Here is an 18,277-nt window from a genome sequence, read left to right as displayed (position 1 = left end):
TCAATAAAGTTTGTGAGACATGATTTCCCACGCACAAAGCCATGTTGACTATCCCTAATCAGTCCTGGCCTTTACAAATACATGTACATCCTGTCCCTCAGGATTCCCTTCAACAACTTGCCCACCACCAATGTCAGGCTCACAGGTCTATAGTTCCCTGGCTTGTCCTTACCACCTTTCTTAAACAGTGGCACCATGTTAGCCAATCTCCAGTCTGCCGGCACCTCACCTGTGACTATCGATGATCCAAATATCTCAGTAAGAGGCCCAGCAATCACCCCCCTAGCTTCCCATAGAGTTCTAGGGTACACTTGATCAGGTCCTGGGAATTTATCCACTTTTATATGTTTCAAGATATCCAACACTTCCTCCTCTGTAATATGGACGTTTTTCAAGATGTCACCATTTATTTCTCTTCATTCTATATCTTCCATGTCTTCATGCCTCCTTTTTACCCTCCTGATTTCTCTCTTAAATACACTCCTACTGTCTTTATACTTTTCTAAGGATTCACTTGATCTATCCTGTTATATGTTTCCTTCTTTTTCTTAACCAAATCCTCAATTTCTTTAATCATCCAGCATTCCCTATACCTACCAACCTTTCGTTCCACCCTAACAGGAATATACTTTCTCTGGACTCCATTATCTCATTTCTGAAGGTATCCCATTTTCCAGCTGTCCCTTTACCTGCAAACATCTGCGCCCAATCAGCTTTTGAAAGTTCTTGCTTAATACCATCAAAATTAGCCTTCCTCCAATTTAGAACTTCAACTTTTAGATCTGGTCTGTCCTTTTCCATCATTAATCCTCCTCTCTTTTGGTTTCAGATTCCAACATCCACAGTAATTTGCTTTTATCCAGTGTTTAACCCATTGCCACCTCTCTTCCAGGAATGCCTACCCTGAAGAAGTACTGCTCTTCTCTCCGACAGGATAAATACCTCCCTATTTCTCCATTTTTTAGCTTTGACAAAAGGTCAGTTAGACTCGAAACGTCAGCTCTTTTCTCTCCTTACAGATGCTGCCAGACCTGCTGAGATTTTCCAGTATTTTCTCTTTTGGTTTCAGATTCCAGCATCCGCAGTAATTTGCTTTTACTCAATACCAGAAACTTGGCTGTTCATGCTGCGTACCCCTGAGAGTCCAGAACCCCCTACATTTTCCAAAACAGCACATTTGTTTGAAATGGGGATAGCCACAGAAGATTCCTGCATTACCTGCCTACCTCTCTTACCTTTCCTGGAGTTAACCCATCTATATGACTGTACCTGAGACTTCCCCACTTCCTATAACTGCCATCCATCACATCCCCTTGCTCTTGTAAATTCCTCATTACCTCTAACTGCCTCTCCAACTGATCCATTTGATCTGATAGGATTCGTAATCAATGGCATTTATTGCAGGTATAAGCCTCAGTAACCCATAAACTCTCCACATCTGACAAGAAGAGCTTCTTTCAATCTACAGACCCAGAAAATAGCACTGTCTTATTCCTCTACAAAACACTGCTCCAGGTTAATTTAATACTTATGGCTTATATTTTAAGTTTAATCAAGAGACATAAATCAATACAACAGATAATCAAGAAAGAACCCACTCTACTCACTACTGCAGACTTATTTTAAGGCCGCGCTTAAAATCCACTTATCTGCTTCTATGCTGTGACCTTTCCCAAACAGGTCCTTCCAAGATCAGGTGTGAATTTCACTGTTTTTTAAATTTTTCCAGACGCACTTCGAGTCCAACAGAACATGAATTCAAACAGCAAAGGCAGTAATGTGCGAGTTCACTGTGGTGTCAGTTCCTCTCTCTCTCTCTCTCCTGCACTGACCTCACCATGTGCTTCCTTTGTCTGTTCTTCTCCCTTTTAAAACTGCTGTTTTGATGTTTTTTTCTCCAAAGTTCCATAACAATGCAACAACATATAAAACAGTAATTGCTGCTCCTGGAATTCGAGGAAATCACCTCCAACACCTAAAACATCTCAATAAAGGAGCAGCTGTTACAGCCAGAAATTCTTCCCGTCCTCCATCTTGGGTTAATACCTTGAAATTTCAGTAACTAAAATGGTTTTAAACGAGGAAAAAAGCAGACAAAGTGGTCACCATCAATCATTTGACCAGAAATTGGCCAAGTCACAAATGATTTACAGGGTTGGTTAGTTCAGTTGGCTAGACAGCAAGTTTGCAATGTAGAGTGATGCCAACAGTGCAGATTCATTTCCCTCACCAGCTGAGAAAACCACTAAGCTCTCACTTCATCTGCCTTGAAATGTTGCAACCCTCAGGTTAAGTTACCAGTCAGTCAATCTCTCTGCAATGCAACTGAGAAACCATCGTGACTTAACCTTCCAAATCTGGTGTGGCCCAGTGTAGCAGCCTCCTTGCTTGAGGCTAGAATCGAATCCAGGTCCCTAGTGCTGTGAGGCTGTAGTGTTAAAAACTGCTGCACACCAGCCAAATCTGCATCTACTGTCAGTAGTGTTACTGTATCTACTCAATGCACTGATCGGCATACACTGTGTGCTGCAGTGTTACTGTTTCTACCGTGTCCTGATTTGTCTGCCTCTGTGTCAACAGTCCTATTAAGTCTCATTTGTATATTGATCTGTACTCACTGTCAACAATGTTACTGTATCTACTTTGTATATTAATCTAAATGCACTTAGTCAGCAGTGTTATCCTATCTACTTTATATATTCACCTGAAGTCGCTGTGTCAGGAACGTTACCTTACCTACTCTGTTTAATGATCTACTCACACTGTGTCAACATTTTTAGTTTATATATGCTGTCTTCTGATCTGCACACACTGTGTCAACAGTGTTACTGTATGTACTCTATATACTAATCTGTATGTACTGTCAGGGAGTGATCCTGTATCCACTTTGTATATTGATCTGTATGCACTGTGTCAGTAGTGTTATTCTTTCTAGTCTGTGTGCTGATCTGCACGTACTGTCAGCAATGATATAGTATTTACTCTTTACACTGATCTGAACTCACTATGTTAATGACATTACCATCCTTACTTTTTACAATGCTCTGCACACACTATGTCAGTGGTGTTATTGTGTCTACCCTATATACCAAGCTGCATGCACTTTGTCAGCAGAGTCATCAAATCATGTAGCATAGAAACAGACCCTTAGCTTAACTCATCCCTGCCCACCAGGCTTCCTAAACTGAACTCGACCCATTTGCCTGCGTTTGGCCCATATCCGTCCAAAATCTATCTGTCCAAATATTTTTTAAACGTTCTAATTGTACCCACTTCTACCAATTCCTCTGGTAGCTCAGTCCAGAGGGTGCACCACCCTCTATGTGAAAAAGTTGCCCCTTAGGTCCCTTTTAAATCTTTGCCCTCTCACTTTAAACCTATGCCCTCTACCCTGGGGATTCCCCTACCCTGGGGAAAGGACTTTGGCCATTCACCTTATAAACCTCCAAAAGGTCACCCCCTCAGCCTCCTATGCTCCAGGGAAGAAAGTCCCAACCTGTCAGCCTCTAACTCTACCTCAAACCTTCCAGTCTTGGTAGCATCCTAATAAATATTTTTGCACCCTTTCCAGTTCAATAATATTCCTACTTTTAGCAGGGCAACCAGAATTGTACGGAGTATTCTAAGTATGGCGTTACTAATATTATGCACAGCTGTAACGTGAGGTCCTAACTCCTATACTCAATGCTCTGACCGATGAAGGCAAGCATGCCAAATGCTGCCTTCACCATACTGTCTACTTCTGACACCATTTTCAAGGAACTTACCATTAACCACCGTTAGTTGTAAGTCTTGTCCTGTTTTGTCTTACCAAAATACAAAACCTAACATTTATCTGAATTAAACTCCATCTGCCATTCCTTGACCAACTGTCCAGCTTGATCAATATCCCATTATACTCTTAGGTTACCTTCTTCACTGCCCACAATACCAGCAATTTTGGTGTAACCCATAATCTTACTAACCATGATTCCTATTTTCTCATCCAAATCATTTATATAAAATGATGAAAAACAATGGTTCCAGCACCACTGCTTGTCGCTGATCACAGGCTTCCAGGCTGAACAACCCTCTACCACCACCCTAAGTCTCCTACTGTAAAGCCAATTTTGTATCCAATTGGCTAGCTCTTCCTAGATCACATTTGATCTAACATTATTAACCAGTGTCCCATGCAGAACCTTGTTGATGGCCTTGCTAAAGTCCATGTAGACAACATCTGCCACTCTGCCTTCATATATCTTCTTAGACATTTCTTTATTTCCCTGAGTTCCCTGGCTTCCATGTCATTCTCCACACTAATTGCTGACACAAAATATTTGTTTAGGATCTCACTCATCTCCTGTGGTTCCACACTTGGATGTGTATTAGCCTATCCACTTTGTATACTGATCTGTTTGTACTTTGTCAGCAGTATGACGGATATGTATACATCATGTCAGCAATGTTACTGTATCTAGCTTTATACTGATCAGTACACACTTTGTCAGCAGTGTTATCCTATCTACTCTGTATACTGCTCTGAACTCACTGTTTCAGCAGTATTACTGTATCTATTCTGTATACTGACCTGCAAATGCTTATCCCTTACTTTTCAGGGTTCGATTTAGTACAGAGCTTTTCATTGACCCTCTCAACATCAAGAAGCAAAGCTTCGCAAGCTCCTCCATTTATCAGAATGGGAAGAAAACTGTTAGTCAGTCCCACACAGTAAGCACAATGAACTATTATTTTACTTTACATTCAACTTTGTATATGTTTTAAATTATGCCCTTCACCTTGAAGTCAGTAATGAATGGATGCTGCCTGCTGTTTTACACCCTTGCATTTGCCTGCAAATGTTCTCTTTGTTATTACAGTGGAATTGGCAGAATAAACTCTGATTTTTGCCACTTTGCCCTCTACAGGGTACTAAGAACCTGGTAAAACTGCACAAGCTTTGTTCAGCTTTGTTATACTGCTAAACATTCTGATCGAATAATGAGTATTGAGCTGAAGCAGGAAGTATAACAGGAATATTGAATTCAATCTCAATGTGTCAAAAAGAAGAATAAGGATAGGGTAAGGCTGAAGAGGTTTGAGATTCAGATGGTGCAGTCTCCACATTTGCTACTTCTAGACCAGAAGCTTCTAGACCAGGGCTTCAAGCCCTACCTGGACCGAGAGATGTGTCATACCATAACTGACAAAGTAGATTAAAATAGCAAGAAAGATGAGGTTCAAAGAGAATTCATAACAATGTTCTCTATAAAAAGCACTCTAGCAATATTGACAACCTGAAGGAGTAAGATTGTAAAATTAAAATGTCAGTGCCAAAAGGTTTACTTGCTATGACTCAAAACTTGCCACTCCTTTGAAGATCTACAAATGGGCAAGTTCTAATGTTTCATTGTGGGTATCATCGCTCTCCAATATAAATGGACATTTTCTTGTTTCAGTGTGATATACTGCTACAGCAAAGCTTCTGGAGTAATGCCAGTAAGATAATTTAATTTCCCCTCAGTGGTTTTACTGACATTTTTTTATTGGAATAGACTGAAGTGAAAGGACATGCCTGAGGGCAGACTTAATATATTTTTGTTGATGACTGACCAGGCACTTCATGATTTATTTTTTGATTTCTGCTTTGTTAAATTTCTTTCTTTAACTCATTCATTGTTTACATACACCTGTAAATACTGAATGACCTGTAAATCTGATTTTGGTCATTGGTAAGCCATGTCCTCAGCTGTCTGTACCCTAAACAAGGAAAAAGTGAGGACTGCAGATGCTGGAGACCAGAGTTGAAAAATGTGGTGCTGGAAAAGCACAACAGGCCAGGCAGCGTCTGAGGAGCAGGAGAATCAACATAAACCCTTCTTCTCTGCACCCTGAACAAGTATTTTCCAACTTCCTTTGCTCTGTGACCCCCATTTTAATGCTTTTAAATGCATGTGACCCCAGAGTTATGATGACAGGGATGGGTAGTGATAAATTGCAAGTTGGAGATGGTTCGAAGTACAAGATGTACTGAGAGCACTGTGATAGGAATGGAGGAGGTTATTAGAACCCCCAAAAGAATGGATAGTTAGAATTCAAGCTGCAGTATAAAATAGGGTTGCCTGTAACTGAATCATCACCGCCTGGCTTCTACTTGCTGCATCACTCATGAGGGCTGTGTGGTAATTATTGCTGGAGCAGACTGCAGCAGGTCTTGCCATAACCAACCAGAATCCCGTCACACAGCACACCAGGGAGTTGTACTTCAAACAGTGTAGCCCAGCACTCCATAGCCACCATTACAGTCTCAGAATTGGTACAGCACAGAAGGAGGCCTTTCAGTCTATTTGTGCCTGCACCAGTTCTAGCTGTTACTCAGACTGTACCACCACAAAGTTTTGTCAAGCAAAAGCATTGTGTGGAAGTAGGTGGACAGGTGATGCGACACATGATGGAAAATTTTCCCTATCCTTAGCACTGGAAATCTTTGCTGAGGGTCCCTTCCTCTTTGTTTCAGTTTCCTACTTGAGAGTCTCCTCAAACTAGCAATGTGACTGTTTCTGTTTTTGTCATAACATTCCCTTCTGTAGCTTAGCATCAAATAGAGGGTGCAGAAGGGGGCCAGAATTGGTAAAGCGTGATTATCTCGATAGATTGCAAAACTGGAGGTGTTCACACTGATTAGAAGGTTGAGGCAGCAGTTGGAAACAGGGCAGGGAATTTTAAAATTGAGACTTTACTGACCAAAGTTGGTCAGCAAGGACAAAGATGATAGATGAGTGGAATATAGTGTGGGTCTGGCAATTGACTCAAGAGCTGAGAATGCTGCAGGAAACCACATCAACTTAAGGTAAGTAAAAAACTTATTTAAACTGGACAGGCCGAAGGGAGGTTTGTGTTTGTCTGGTTTCAATGACAGAGAATATGGGGTTCAAGCAGGAGCTAGCTTTCAATAGAAATACTTTCCATTGCTTTGACCTCATTCTTTGTTGAGCAGCTTGCCTTTAGTGCTATGATGGAAGTGAAAAGGTCACTCGGCTGTTTAATTGGTGCTGATAATGTGAGGGTGTAAACATTAAGAGCTATATGTTCTTCTGTGTTCCTGGTTTACACACTTAACACATGATCACTTGGCGAGGAAGTGCATTTCTGACTGTTTCTTCCAAAGTGAGTTTATAGTTTCCAACCCTGTGAGCAGCTGTGAGCCCTGACAGATGACACTGTGTGTCAGCTGGGAAGGGAGGCTGTGTCTAGGAACTTTGCATGTGCTTCACCTTAATCTCAGGAAATGAAAGGGGATCATCTTTCCCTGTCTGGGCAGTATTCAACAAGCTGTGAAGCCACTCTGGTGTACATTAAATTAGGCCCTTATACCAAAAGTGTGCTGGGATAGCTTCTTCATCTATTTCAACCAGGAAGCCCAAGAGATAGCTATTTTTTGATTCAGAAGCAGAATCCCATGATATGAGCTTCACCTCCCACCTTTGCCTCTGAATGAAAATAGTCTTCTTCCTGTTGTATCTGAAGACTGCCAAACTGTAACTGATCCCATTTGTAGAAACATGCCATTGAGAAGTCTGGAGAACGATTCCAGGAAGGAGTGGGTAACTGGAACAAGAAGGCTTGAAAGTGGGGGCTTGACCAACACACAGCCCTTTCCCTCAAGCGGATACTCAAATTATTATCAAACACATGGGCACACAGTTCTCTTTATCATGTTCTCAATTCTAAATTTTGAAAATGTCCCATGTAAGTGCACTTGTAACACTTGTTGGGAGAGAAATTAGCATTCATTTTGTTCGCGTGTTAGTTTTTTTGGTTTTATTATGTATGAGGCACCTGGCAAATTGTTTCTTCTTTGGGTCTTTAGCCCAGCTCGCCAAACTGGAGGGGCATCCACAAAAATCCAGGGCATTCAATTTTTCATCAGTGGCACTGCTGAGAATTGGAGCATCAAGATGATATGTTTGTCTTTCTTTGGAGGCTAATGAAAAGGACTGATTTGAATAATAGGTAGCTATAGATCATTCAGCCCAACATACTTGTGTTGATGTGTGATATTCACCAGGAAGTCCTTGTAACTTTCACTTTCACCTGCATTCTGCAGTCTGGAATTCTGGATAATGATGGTTGGAGCTCCAACATTCTTTCCATTACACTGTCAGACAGAAATCTCTCCCATTTTTACCACCTGCCAGTAGCTTGTGTTAGTTAACATGTTTGACAACTTTGTGAATGCACCTCCCTTGTCTATCAAACTCTGAAGTGGGACTCAAACCTAGAGCTTCTGATTCAAAAGCAGGGACGCCATACACTGAGCCACAAGACCTCACATCAGGTAAATGCCAGCTCTTTTATTTTGCATTTTGACTAGACGCAAGGATGTCCTCAACGGGGATTGTCAAAAGATCCTCAGAGTCCCATTAACACTGCATACCTAAGGTTTCAGCTGAAATTACACCAGTCAACTGAACGATGGACAGCCAACTTTCCAGCAAAGATCAGCATAAGAGAAGTTAGAAGTTCAAGGTTTGCGTAAAGATTTGTAGCTTGGGTGCCAGTTGCCGTAAATGTGGCGATGTTTGCTGAACTGGGAGGTTGATTTGCAGATGTTTTGTCCCCTGTCCAGGTGACATCTTCAGTGCTTTGGCACCTCCTGTGAAGTGCTGTTGCGCTGTGTTTTTTGGAATTTATTTGGTTCTGATCCTACTGCTTCCGGTTGCTGGTTCAAGTTGTTTGTTGCAGTGTCCGGTTTATTGGGGCTAGGTCAATGTGCTTATTGATGGAGCCCATGCCGTGCCTCTAGCATTCTCTGGCTGTCTGTTTATCTAGTCCTGTTACTGTAGTGCTGTCATCTGTGTGTATAGCTACTAGGAACAGCTGGTCATGGCATTTAGTGGCTAGTTGGTATTCATGGCTGTGGATGTCTACCTGTTTGTCCTATATAATGTCTTTGCATGGGATCTCATAAACTATGTTTGTCTTGCACATGATGGGCAAAGGTTATAAGCTACCTTTTATAATGTAGTGTGGCTCATGAGTTAGGCTGTGGCATGTCCTCGTTGCATTGTTTGTCTGCTAGGCATCTGTGGATGAAGTTGCAGGGATATCTGTTCTTTACAAAGACTTTGTAGAGGTGTTCTTCTTCTTCCCTTCACAGGTCAGCAGTGCTGCAGTGTGTTGTAGCCCTTTTGAACAAGGTTCTAATGCACCTTCTCTTGTGTGTGTTTGGGTGGTTACTGTTGTAGTTCAGGAAGTTAGAAGTGAAGTTGACTTCATTTTGAAATTGAATCTGAACTCTAAAGTGCCATCAGCACCCTGGCTGCTCAAGTATATTGGCTGTGAATGCTCACTCCACTCACTTTTCCCTTTCTTCACATTACATGACTTAGACATTTCATAAGATTTAGTCAGACCAACCATTTATTCAGGTCTTTACCAAACTTTGCCTGAAATGAATTAGATTATTGAAACATAAAAGACTCCTAGGGAATTTGACAAGGTATATACAAAAAGGTTGCTTCTCTTTGTGGGACAATCCAGGACCAGAGGGCATTAATCTCATACTAAGGGGACGCACAAATGAGACAGAGATGAGGAGGCATTTTTCTCTCTGAAGGTAGTGAATTTGTGGAATTCTTTACTGCAAAAAAGTGTATACACTGGGTCATTAAGTATATTCAAGACTGAGGTAGACAGATTTTTAAATCAGTAAAACCAAGGGTTATGGGGAAAAGACAGGAAAGTAGAGTTTAAGATGACCAGATCAGCCATGATCTCATTGAAGGGTGAAGCAGACTTTATGGGCTGAACAGTTTTTTTCTGATCCTATATCTTCTGAATCTACACTGTACATCTTCATTCCTTCTTATGGAACTGGGTAATTTTATGAATTCTTTAGATGTGGGTGAACCTGACTGGGCCAGTATTTATTACCTGTTATAGAGTCATAGAGTCATAGAGATGTACAGCATGGAAACAGACCCTTTGCTCCAACCCGTCCATGCTGACCAGGTATCCCAACCCAATCTAATCCGACCTGCCAGCACCCGGCCCATATCCCTCCAAACTCTTCCTATTCATATATCCATCCAAATACCTCTTAAATGTTGCAATTGTACCAGCCTCCACCACATCCTCTGGCAGCTCATTCAATTGTACCACCCTCTGCGTGAAAAAGCTGCCCCTTAGGTCTCTTTTATATCTTTCCCCTCTCACCCTAAACCTATGCTCTCTAGTTCTGGACTCCCCGACCCCAGGGAAAAGACTTTGTCTATTTATCCTATCCATGCTTCTCATAATTTTGTAAACCTCTATAAGGTCATCCCTGAGCCTCCGACGCTCCAGGGAATTCAGCCCCAGCCTGTTCAGCCTCTCCCTGTAGCTCAGATCCTCCAACCCTGGCAGCATCCTTGTAAATCTTTTCTGAATCCTTTCAAGTTTCACAACATCTTTCTGATAAGAAGGAGACCAGAATTGCATGCAATATTCCTACAGTGGCCTCACCAATGTCCTGTACAGCTGCAACATGACCTCTCAACTCCTGTACTCAATACTCTGACCAATAAAGGAAAGCATACCAAACGCCTTCTTCACTATTCTATCCACCTGCGACTCCACATTGAGAAGATGCTGCTGAGCTGCCTTCTTGAACTTATGCAGAACATGTGGTATTGGGAAATATTTAGTGCTGTTAGGGGGAGGGGAGGGTTCCAGGATTTTGTAACAGTGTAGTAGATTAGCAATCTTTTTTTGGCACTTATCAAAGAATAAATTTATTTCCAATCAACTAATTTCCTGTGAATGACAAAATCTATTGTGAATTACATGTATCCTGAATAGCGTTCTGTCAGAAAAATCCATCAGCTTGGTGATTTAATTGAGCAGTCACATATTTGTGAAACAGTGGGGGCCACTTACCCCACACTCTCCCCAATTAAGTGATACTATAGAACAGGAAATGCAGCAAGCTATTTATGCATGGCAAGTGATCAAATAATCATTTTTATGACATTAACTGAGGGATAAATATTGGCTTCAACTAACATCACAAAGAAAATCATGTCAGAAAATAGCTTAATTTATTCTTTAACAAATAACAATAATAGATTGCTAATTTACTATTATGTGAATTAAGCTATCATCTTTTAAAACTCCAAACATGCATAGACACACACTGATTCATGAATAAGACATACAAAGATGGGTAAGCCATAAATCTTATTGATGGAAAACTATAGATAAAGAAAAACAAATACTGTAGATCATAATCCTGGCCACAAGGGTGGGATGAATTGTTTCTCATAATTTGCTTTATTTTTTTGCAATGATGACATGATGTTATTCCGTAAAGCAATGGTCCACCTTTGAATCAATGGTCAATCGGGTGGACCTGGGTCTTTTCTTGTATTGGAATCTTTCTCTAGAGTCACTAGCTTTTTGTCTCTTTCCATTCAGAGAAGGAGGGGAGAGATGTTTCTGCAAGGTTAATGCTGTCTCTGAGTGCACTGAATTCATAGGCCAGTTACAGACTGCAGCTGGGCCAATCTGAAGAGTGTTATAGGGCTGTGTTTCAAACCCTAGAAGCCTCTGATACCTGTGTATATGTGAAGTATACTCTGCTACTCTGAAAACCAATAAGGTCTTATGTAGCTAAAGTTTACACCACACAATCCTGCTTGACTTTCAGGCTGCTAAAACACTCCTTTAGCCACACAGCCGCATCCAACTTCCATTTACCAGCTTATAGCCAAAAGAAAAAATGTGGGGCTGAACCTTACATTATTTTTAGTCAAGTGTCAGTTGTGTTAAGCATTTTGGAGGACTTTTTACCTGGGACCTGGTGACTTTTCTCTTTGTATCTTACCAAACTCACCTTCTCCTGATGAAGGACTCCTGCCTGAATCATCAATTTTCCTGCTCCTCGGATGCTGCCTGACCAGCTGTGCATTTCCCAGAGTTCAGTATTCAAATTATAACCTTGGAGTGAAAGACTTGAGAAACCTTTTTCATCTGCACTCATCAAGATAATTTATAAGGATACTAATTTAAGGTGAAAATCAACATTTTACTATATGGTAGGAAAGGGCTAATTGGTTGGCAAGAGGACTCTTACTGATAGATGCATTGCCATGTAAGAATACACCAATTGAAAGCGATGATTGAAAGTGAACTGCCAGATTTTGTTTCAATTTGAAACCTAGCAAGCTGATTCTGATTGATTAAAATATAGCCCTGAGAAATGAACTAGTGAATGGCTAGTTTTTTCAGTAATATCTGAGTGCAGTATTGATTAATTTGCCCTATATCTTGTCTCAAATATAGCAATAGCATTTTGGATTTATATGATGCCTTTTAATAACCAAAAATGCTTACAAGCAGTTTTATAGGACTCGAAAAGAGATCGTTGACCAGATGATCAAAAAGCTGAACCATAGAGGTAGGTTTGAAGGAGTATCTTGAAGGAGGAAATACAAGCAAATATTGTGCAAGATGGCAGCAGAGTAGCATGCTCTAGCCTGTGCTCATCCACTTCGTCCACATTTCTTTTTCTTCTCTTCTCCTCCTCTTAGTACTCCTTTTTCTTCTTCACCTTCCTTTTTTTCTCTTCAAATCCTGGTCTCTGGCGAGCAACAATTCCTGGCCTCCACTGACGATTCTTGGCCTCCTCTGGCACAATGGCCTCCTGTAGCAGTCTGCCCGGCCTGGTGCAGCAGCCTCCTGCCATTGGTGTGGTGACCTCCCAACCTGGTGCAGTAGCATCCTCCTGTAGGGGCCTCCTCATGTGCCGTGGTGGCCTTCTCATGTAAGGGTCTCCTGGCATGGCATGGCAACCCTCCAGCCTCCTGCCGCAACCTCCTCCCATAGGTGCTTCCTGACGTGGTGTGACAATCTCACGGCCTGGTGCAGCAGCCTCCCAGTGTAGTGTATTGCTGGCATGACGTGGAGCCGGGACCCAGTGTGGACTGGAAGCTAGGTGCCAGCATGGTCTGCTATACTGAACCTTTATTCCTGTAATGCTGGACATTTTATTTCTGTATTGTCTAAACTCTGTAACTAAAGAAGCTGTGCCTAGATACTTTTGTATCTAAGTTGGCACTGTAATTTGAAATATATAAACTTTTCACTGTATCATTGAGTATCTGTGGCAATAAAGGCTCTGTTCTAGTCTAAAAACAGACAATAGAGCGATATACTGTGGGTTTCTGCTATTTCCTTTGATGATATGAAGAACGTTGATTTGGTTGAAATGCTGGAATGATGCTGATTGTACTGTAAAAGTAAGCCCCAGTGTGATGCAGTGTGTTCATCAAAGGAATAAAGAATGACAAATAAAAAAAATGTAAATCTAATTATAATTAACTACTGTTCCTATAAGTTCTTTGGATTGTACAATGTATAAGGCCAAACATGTGCATCTGGTGGTCAGTTTACTGAAAAGATACATTTCTCTCAGAGTAGAGATTTTTAATAAGTATTGCTGAGGTAGACAGGGAAACCACAGATCTCTGTAATTTTTACACTTCTCTAATTCCCATTTTAATCAATCAACCTTTGGCCAATTGCACAGTCCATAGCCCTGGAAATCCTTCACTATACTTCATCTGCTCTCTATCTCACTTCCTTCCTTTAAATACTCCTTAAAGTCTATCTTTTGGACAAAGTTTTTGATCACTTGACTGTGATTCTCCTTTTGTGGCTTGGCATTATACTTTGCTTTGCAATGTTACTGTAAAACATCTTATAATGTTTTGTATCTTCAGAGACCATAAATTGTTATTGTTGTTGCGGTTGCTGAACTGTCTCTCCTGGTAAGTGGTCGTTCAGCTGAGGACATAGATTTGAGTCAATCACCAAAAGAACTAAACCCAAAATGAGGAAACATTTCTTCAGCAGTGAGCTGTTGTGATCTGGAACATGCTGCCTGAGGGGTCAGTGACAACAGATGAGCTGCTTTAGCTTCACAAAAACTATTCTTAGACTTTTAGCATAAATAAAGAGAATCCTGAAGAGTGATCTGCCTATTGTGCCAGTATTATTAGATACATTCAGTGAAAGGTTACAGTCCCTCAAAAGGATATTATTAAGTTAGAGAGGGTTCAGAAAAGATTTACCAGGATGTTGCTGGATATGGAAGCTTTGAGTTACAAAGAAAGGCTGGATAGGTTGGGACTTTTTCCACTTGAGTGTAGGAGGTTGAGAGGTGACCTCAAAGATGTTTTTAAAATCATGAGGGATATATAGGGTTAATGGTATGTGTCTTTTTCCCTAAGACAGGAGATATCAAGATGTAGGGACATATTTTCCAAGGGAGCAGGTGAGAGGAGAGAGGTTTTATGAAGACACGAGGGCAAATTTTTTTTGCACAGAGGTGGTTCGTATGTGGAATGAACTTCCTAAGAAACTGGTGGATGTGCATACAGTTACAACATCTAAAAGACACTTAAATAAGTACATGAATAGGAAAAGTTTGGATAAATATGGGCCAGGAGCATTGAGGTGGAACTGGTTTAGATTGGAATTATGATCAGTATGGACTGGTTGGGCCTAAGGGTGCTGTCAGTGCTGTAGGACTCTATGATTCTATGTGGAACCGTTTGCTCTTAGAGTCAGTTGTGGCCTTTTCAATGAGAATTTGTCTCGATAATATGTACTCAGCATGGGACCTACTAACTGATTATTCTAATTACACTAGAATCGTTTGAATACATACTTTACTCAAAGTTAGATTTCTGAGACAGAGTAACTTTTTTTTTCAACATCGTTATTACATGTTACTTGTAACTTTTTAACAAGTGAGCAATGTATCCAACATGAATTTCCCTCTGGAATTTCCTGTATGAATGATAAAGATAAGTGTTACTCATTGTCATTTGTGAACATTAATTGTCAGAAAACCAGGGCAGTGGTTTCACAAAATGTACTTTTAACTTGCCAACTTCCTGGCTGGGAGGAAGCACGCAGGAAAGGAGAGTATACTTCGTCTTTCCTATCAGTTAAACTTCAGTGTCAGTCAGAGATAAGTGGACTTTGCTGTGGGCAAGATGAGGAGTATGCTCACACAAGCCTCTACAGTTGCTGCTCTCCATCACCTCCACCCCTAACTCCAACCAACAATTCCACCTCCCCCCACCCGCCCCAGCCTGAGACTCCACCCCGGAACAACGCCACAGTTGGGCCTCCTAGAATTGGATCAGCACGAACAACAACGGAATCTCATTGAGTGAATGGGATATTGACTGGAGCAAATGTGGCAATGCTCAGGATAATTAAGTCATCTTCCCTGCATCAACAGGTGTATCAGAGCCCTGGGAGTTTTGCCTAATTACTTTGAATTAATCATGACCAGACCTACTGTTGCAACAAGTGTGACCTTTGGTCTGGAGAAGGGGCTGTGAAAGCAACAAATTATCCTGGAGTCAGCCACACTGCCTGTCTGCATTGTCCAGTCCAGTTAGAATGATACACACCAGCTGGGTCCACAGATTGTGAAGATTGCACTTCTACATTTTGTACAAAGTTGAAATGTTGCTGAGTGTAACTTTATGGATTTGCTCAGAAAATATAGTCCTAAGAATTGGGTATGAATTTATAGCCACACCGTTTGTATTAATATAGACTCTTAATTAATTGTGGTTAATTCTGAGGTAAAGGTTTTGAGTGTTTGAAGTTTACTTAGTTAGGATTGTGTCAGTTACTTGGAGGGAAATTGAGAACATGTTAGAGGGAGGAGAAACCTGAGAGAGGTTGAGCAGCATAAGGACAGAAATGGGATATTGGGAGAGAGAGCCTGAGGGCAGAGGATAAGACAATAAGAAGCAGTATTCAAAATCAAGTAGGATGCAGTCCAGGCAGTTACACAGAACACATTACTCTGCAACTCCTAAACTTTATCAAAAAGATGACAGAATTACCTGGTAACCTTTCACGCAGTTTTTGCTCTAATGTTTGTCACTTGCTGCTGAAAGCAAAATATACACATCATAACAGCTGCAGCAACTTTCTTCAAGCTGAGCAAGAGGATGTGGGACAATAGAAAACTGACTGGGAACATCAACCTGTGAGCCTGCTAAGCTTGTGTCCTCAACTCACTTTTCTGCAGTGCTAAGGCATGGATCTGTTGAACTGAATGTTCTGGTGGCCGTGCTATTCTGTAGTTGTGTGTTATTCCAGCATCTCGAACAATTCATATGCCATTTGTTGCAATAACCTCCATCAAGGTACAAATTTTGATTTGGCTGATTCCACCATTCTGAAGCAACGTAGCAAGTTTTTTTTCGATATGACAGACACCATAGAAATGCAAATTGTTTTGAATTACAGACCTCATCAGAAAAAGATTTTGGTCCATTTTGTTTAAAGAAATCACGTACTGCTCTATTCTTTGCCAGAAATGTTAAATTAAGACCATGCTGTCAAACAATTCTAAAAAGTATGATTATAATTAATCTCACAATTAAAAATGCTCATCTCCTATTAATCCTACTTTAACTGAATATTTAATTGGTATGGTTGTTTTAACTATTTATGTGCCAGATTTATGAATACATCATATTGTTAAATTGATGTTTATTTAGGTCCGTGTGCCAAAATGGAAGCCTTCTCTTTACTGTTCATATGGAGATCAATCTTCTGGGATAAATTAGCATAATTAAAATTACAGTGATAGAAGTACTCAAAACTCTATTATTAAATCACTGACAGTTTTCTAATTTGTGAGATGAATGCTTTGTGCCATGGTGGTCAACTCTGTGTTAAGCATCACTTGATGTGACTCTGTTGTATTTGCTGTATAGCATACAGGAGCAAGGCAGTGATGTTAAGATTGTGCAAAACAGTGGTTTGACTTCAATTGGAACAGTCTGATCACTGCATCTTAAGAAGAATGTAAAGGTATTAGAGAGGGTGCAGACAGGATTCATAAAAATGGTTACAGTGATGAGAAACTTCAGTTATGTGGGTGGATTAGAGAGTGGGATTGTTCTACCCACAGAACAGAAGATTGGAAAGAGGATTTGAGACCATAAGGAGTCTGGACAGCATAGTTGGGGAGAAACTGCTGCTATTAGTGAAAGGCGAAAGAATGAGGGGGCCTAGATTTAAAATAATTAACAAAAAAAGCAATGATGACATGAGGAAAATGTTTTTCACAGAGTGGATGGTGAGCATCTGGAATGCATAGAGTATGGTCAAGGGAGATTTAATTGAGGCTTTCAAGAGAGAGCTGTATTATTATGTGTAAAGGAAGAATATTCAGCAGTATGGGGGAAAAGGGAGGGCATTAGAATTTCTTGTTTGGAGAGCCAACAAAGACATGATCAACCAAATGACCTCCTTCTGCACTGTAACAGTACTGTAATCAAAAGAAAAGGCATGTGCAGTCAAAGAATTAGAGTTTAAGAAAGATGACTGATGCTTGGCTTGTGGGAGTGAGTTTGAAGAAAGATAATTTTGAATGAGAGTGGGTTGTTGAGGAATCTAATGAGAGAAGGCCTGGCTGAGATTAAAGACAAAAGTAAGTATGTTTTTATTAATTCATGGGAAATGAATATCCTTGATAAGGTTTACATTTAGTACCCATCTCTAATTGTCCATGAGAATGCAGTAGTAAGCTGCTTCTTGAATAAAACTGAATTGGCTAACTAACCTGCTTCCAAGGGTAATTAAGAATGAACCATATGTAGGCCAGACTGCATCAAGATGATAAATTATGAAAGAACTTTGGTGAATCAGAGAGGTTTTTACAATAATCCAATAATTTCACGGTCACCATTACTGACGACAGCTTTTTGCTCCAGATTTGATTTAATTAATAGATTTTAAATGATGAGGTCTAATCAGGAGAATGAGAAGTTTAAATCTAAGGCCCGGACAGGCATAGCATCAAGAACAGGAGTAAAACGCAAGTCGGATTTGATAGTGAATAAAGATGCAATTAGCTGAACAATTGAATTCATTTACGATCTGAATTCAACATTCGTTGGCTGTTTCAGATATATTTCTTGAATCTCTGCAAAATCGGCCAAAAAAACTATAGGGTAAGACCAGACACAAACCACTTTAAACTAAAAATAAAATGAGCAACAGTAATAATCACATTTACTTGTTCCAATCAGTAATCTTTGTGTAAAATAGAAAATTTTGAGAATGCTACACTTGTGCTTTGGAGCAGATTATATTACTTAACTAAAACCAATATGTTCCCATTCTCTGAATACCGCAAGCCTGGCTAAAGCAATGTTTGAAGCTTTATACTGGAAGGCCTCACTGGCTTCATATCGTTAATTGCTGTGCATTA

At 40.5% G+C, this 18,277-nt stretch overlaps 1 protein-coding gene across 5 annotated transcripts in view; it reads left to right on the top strand.

The window, feature by feature from the left end:
* Nucleotides 1–18,277, top strand: part of LOC140463703 (uncharacterized) — a 438,200-nt gene that overhangs the window by 34,711 nt on the left and 385,212 nt on the right. For all 5 annotated transcript variants that reach the window (XM_072558071.1, XM_072558067.1, XM_072558062.1 and 2 more), the window contains exon 4: nucleotides 4,599–4,710. In XM_072558071.1, the coding sequence (XP_072414172.1) occupies nucleotides 4,599–4,710 (112 nt within the window). The remainder of the gene's footprint in view (nucleotides 1–4,598; nucleotides 4,711–18,277) is intronic.

Source organism: Chiloscyllium punctatum, chromosome 3 (assembly GCF_047496795.1).
Source record: "Chiloscyllium punctatum isolate Juve2018m chromosome 3, sChiPun1.3, whole genome shotgun sequence".
In the NCBI taxonomy this organism is placed as follows: domain Eukaryota; kingdom Metazoa; phylum Chordata; class Chondrichthyes; order Orectolobiformes; family Hemiscylliidae; genus Chiloscyllium; species Chiloscyllium punctatum.
The sequence above is the reverse complement of the archived record's forward strand: the minus strand, read 5'-3'. Positions and strand labels throughout refer to the sequence as shown.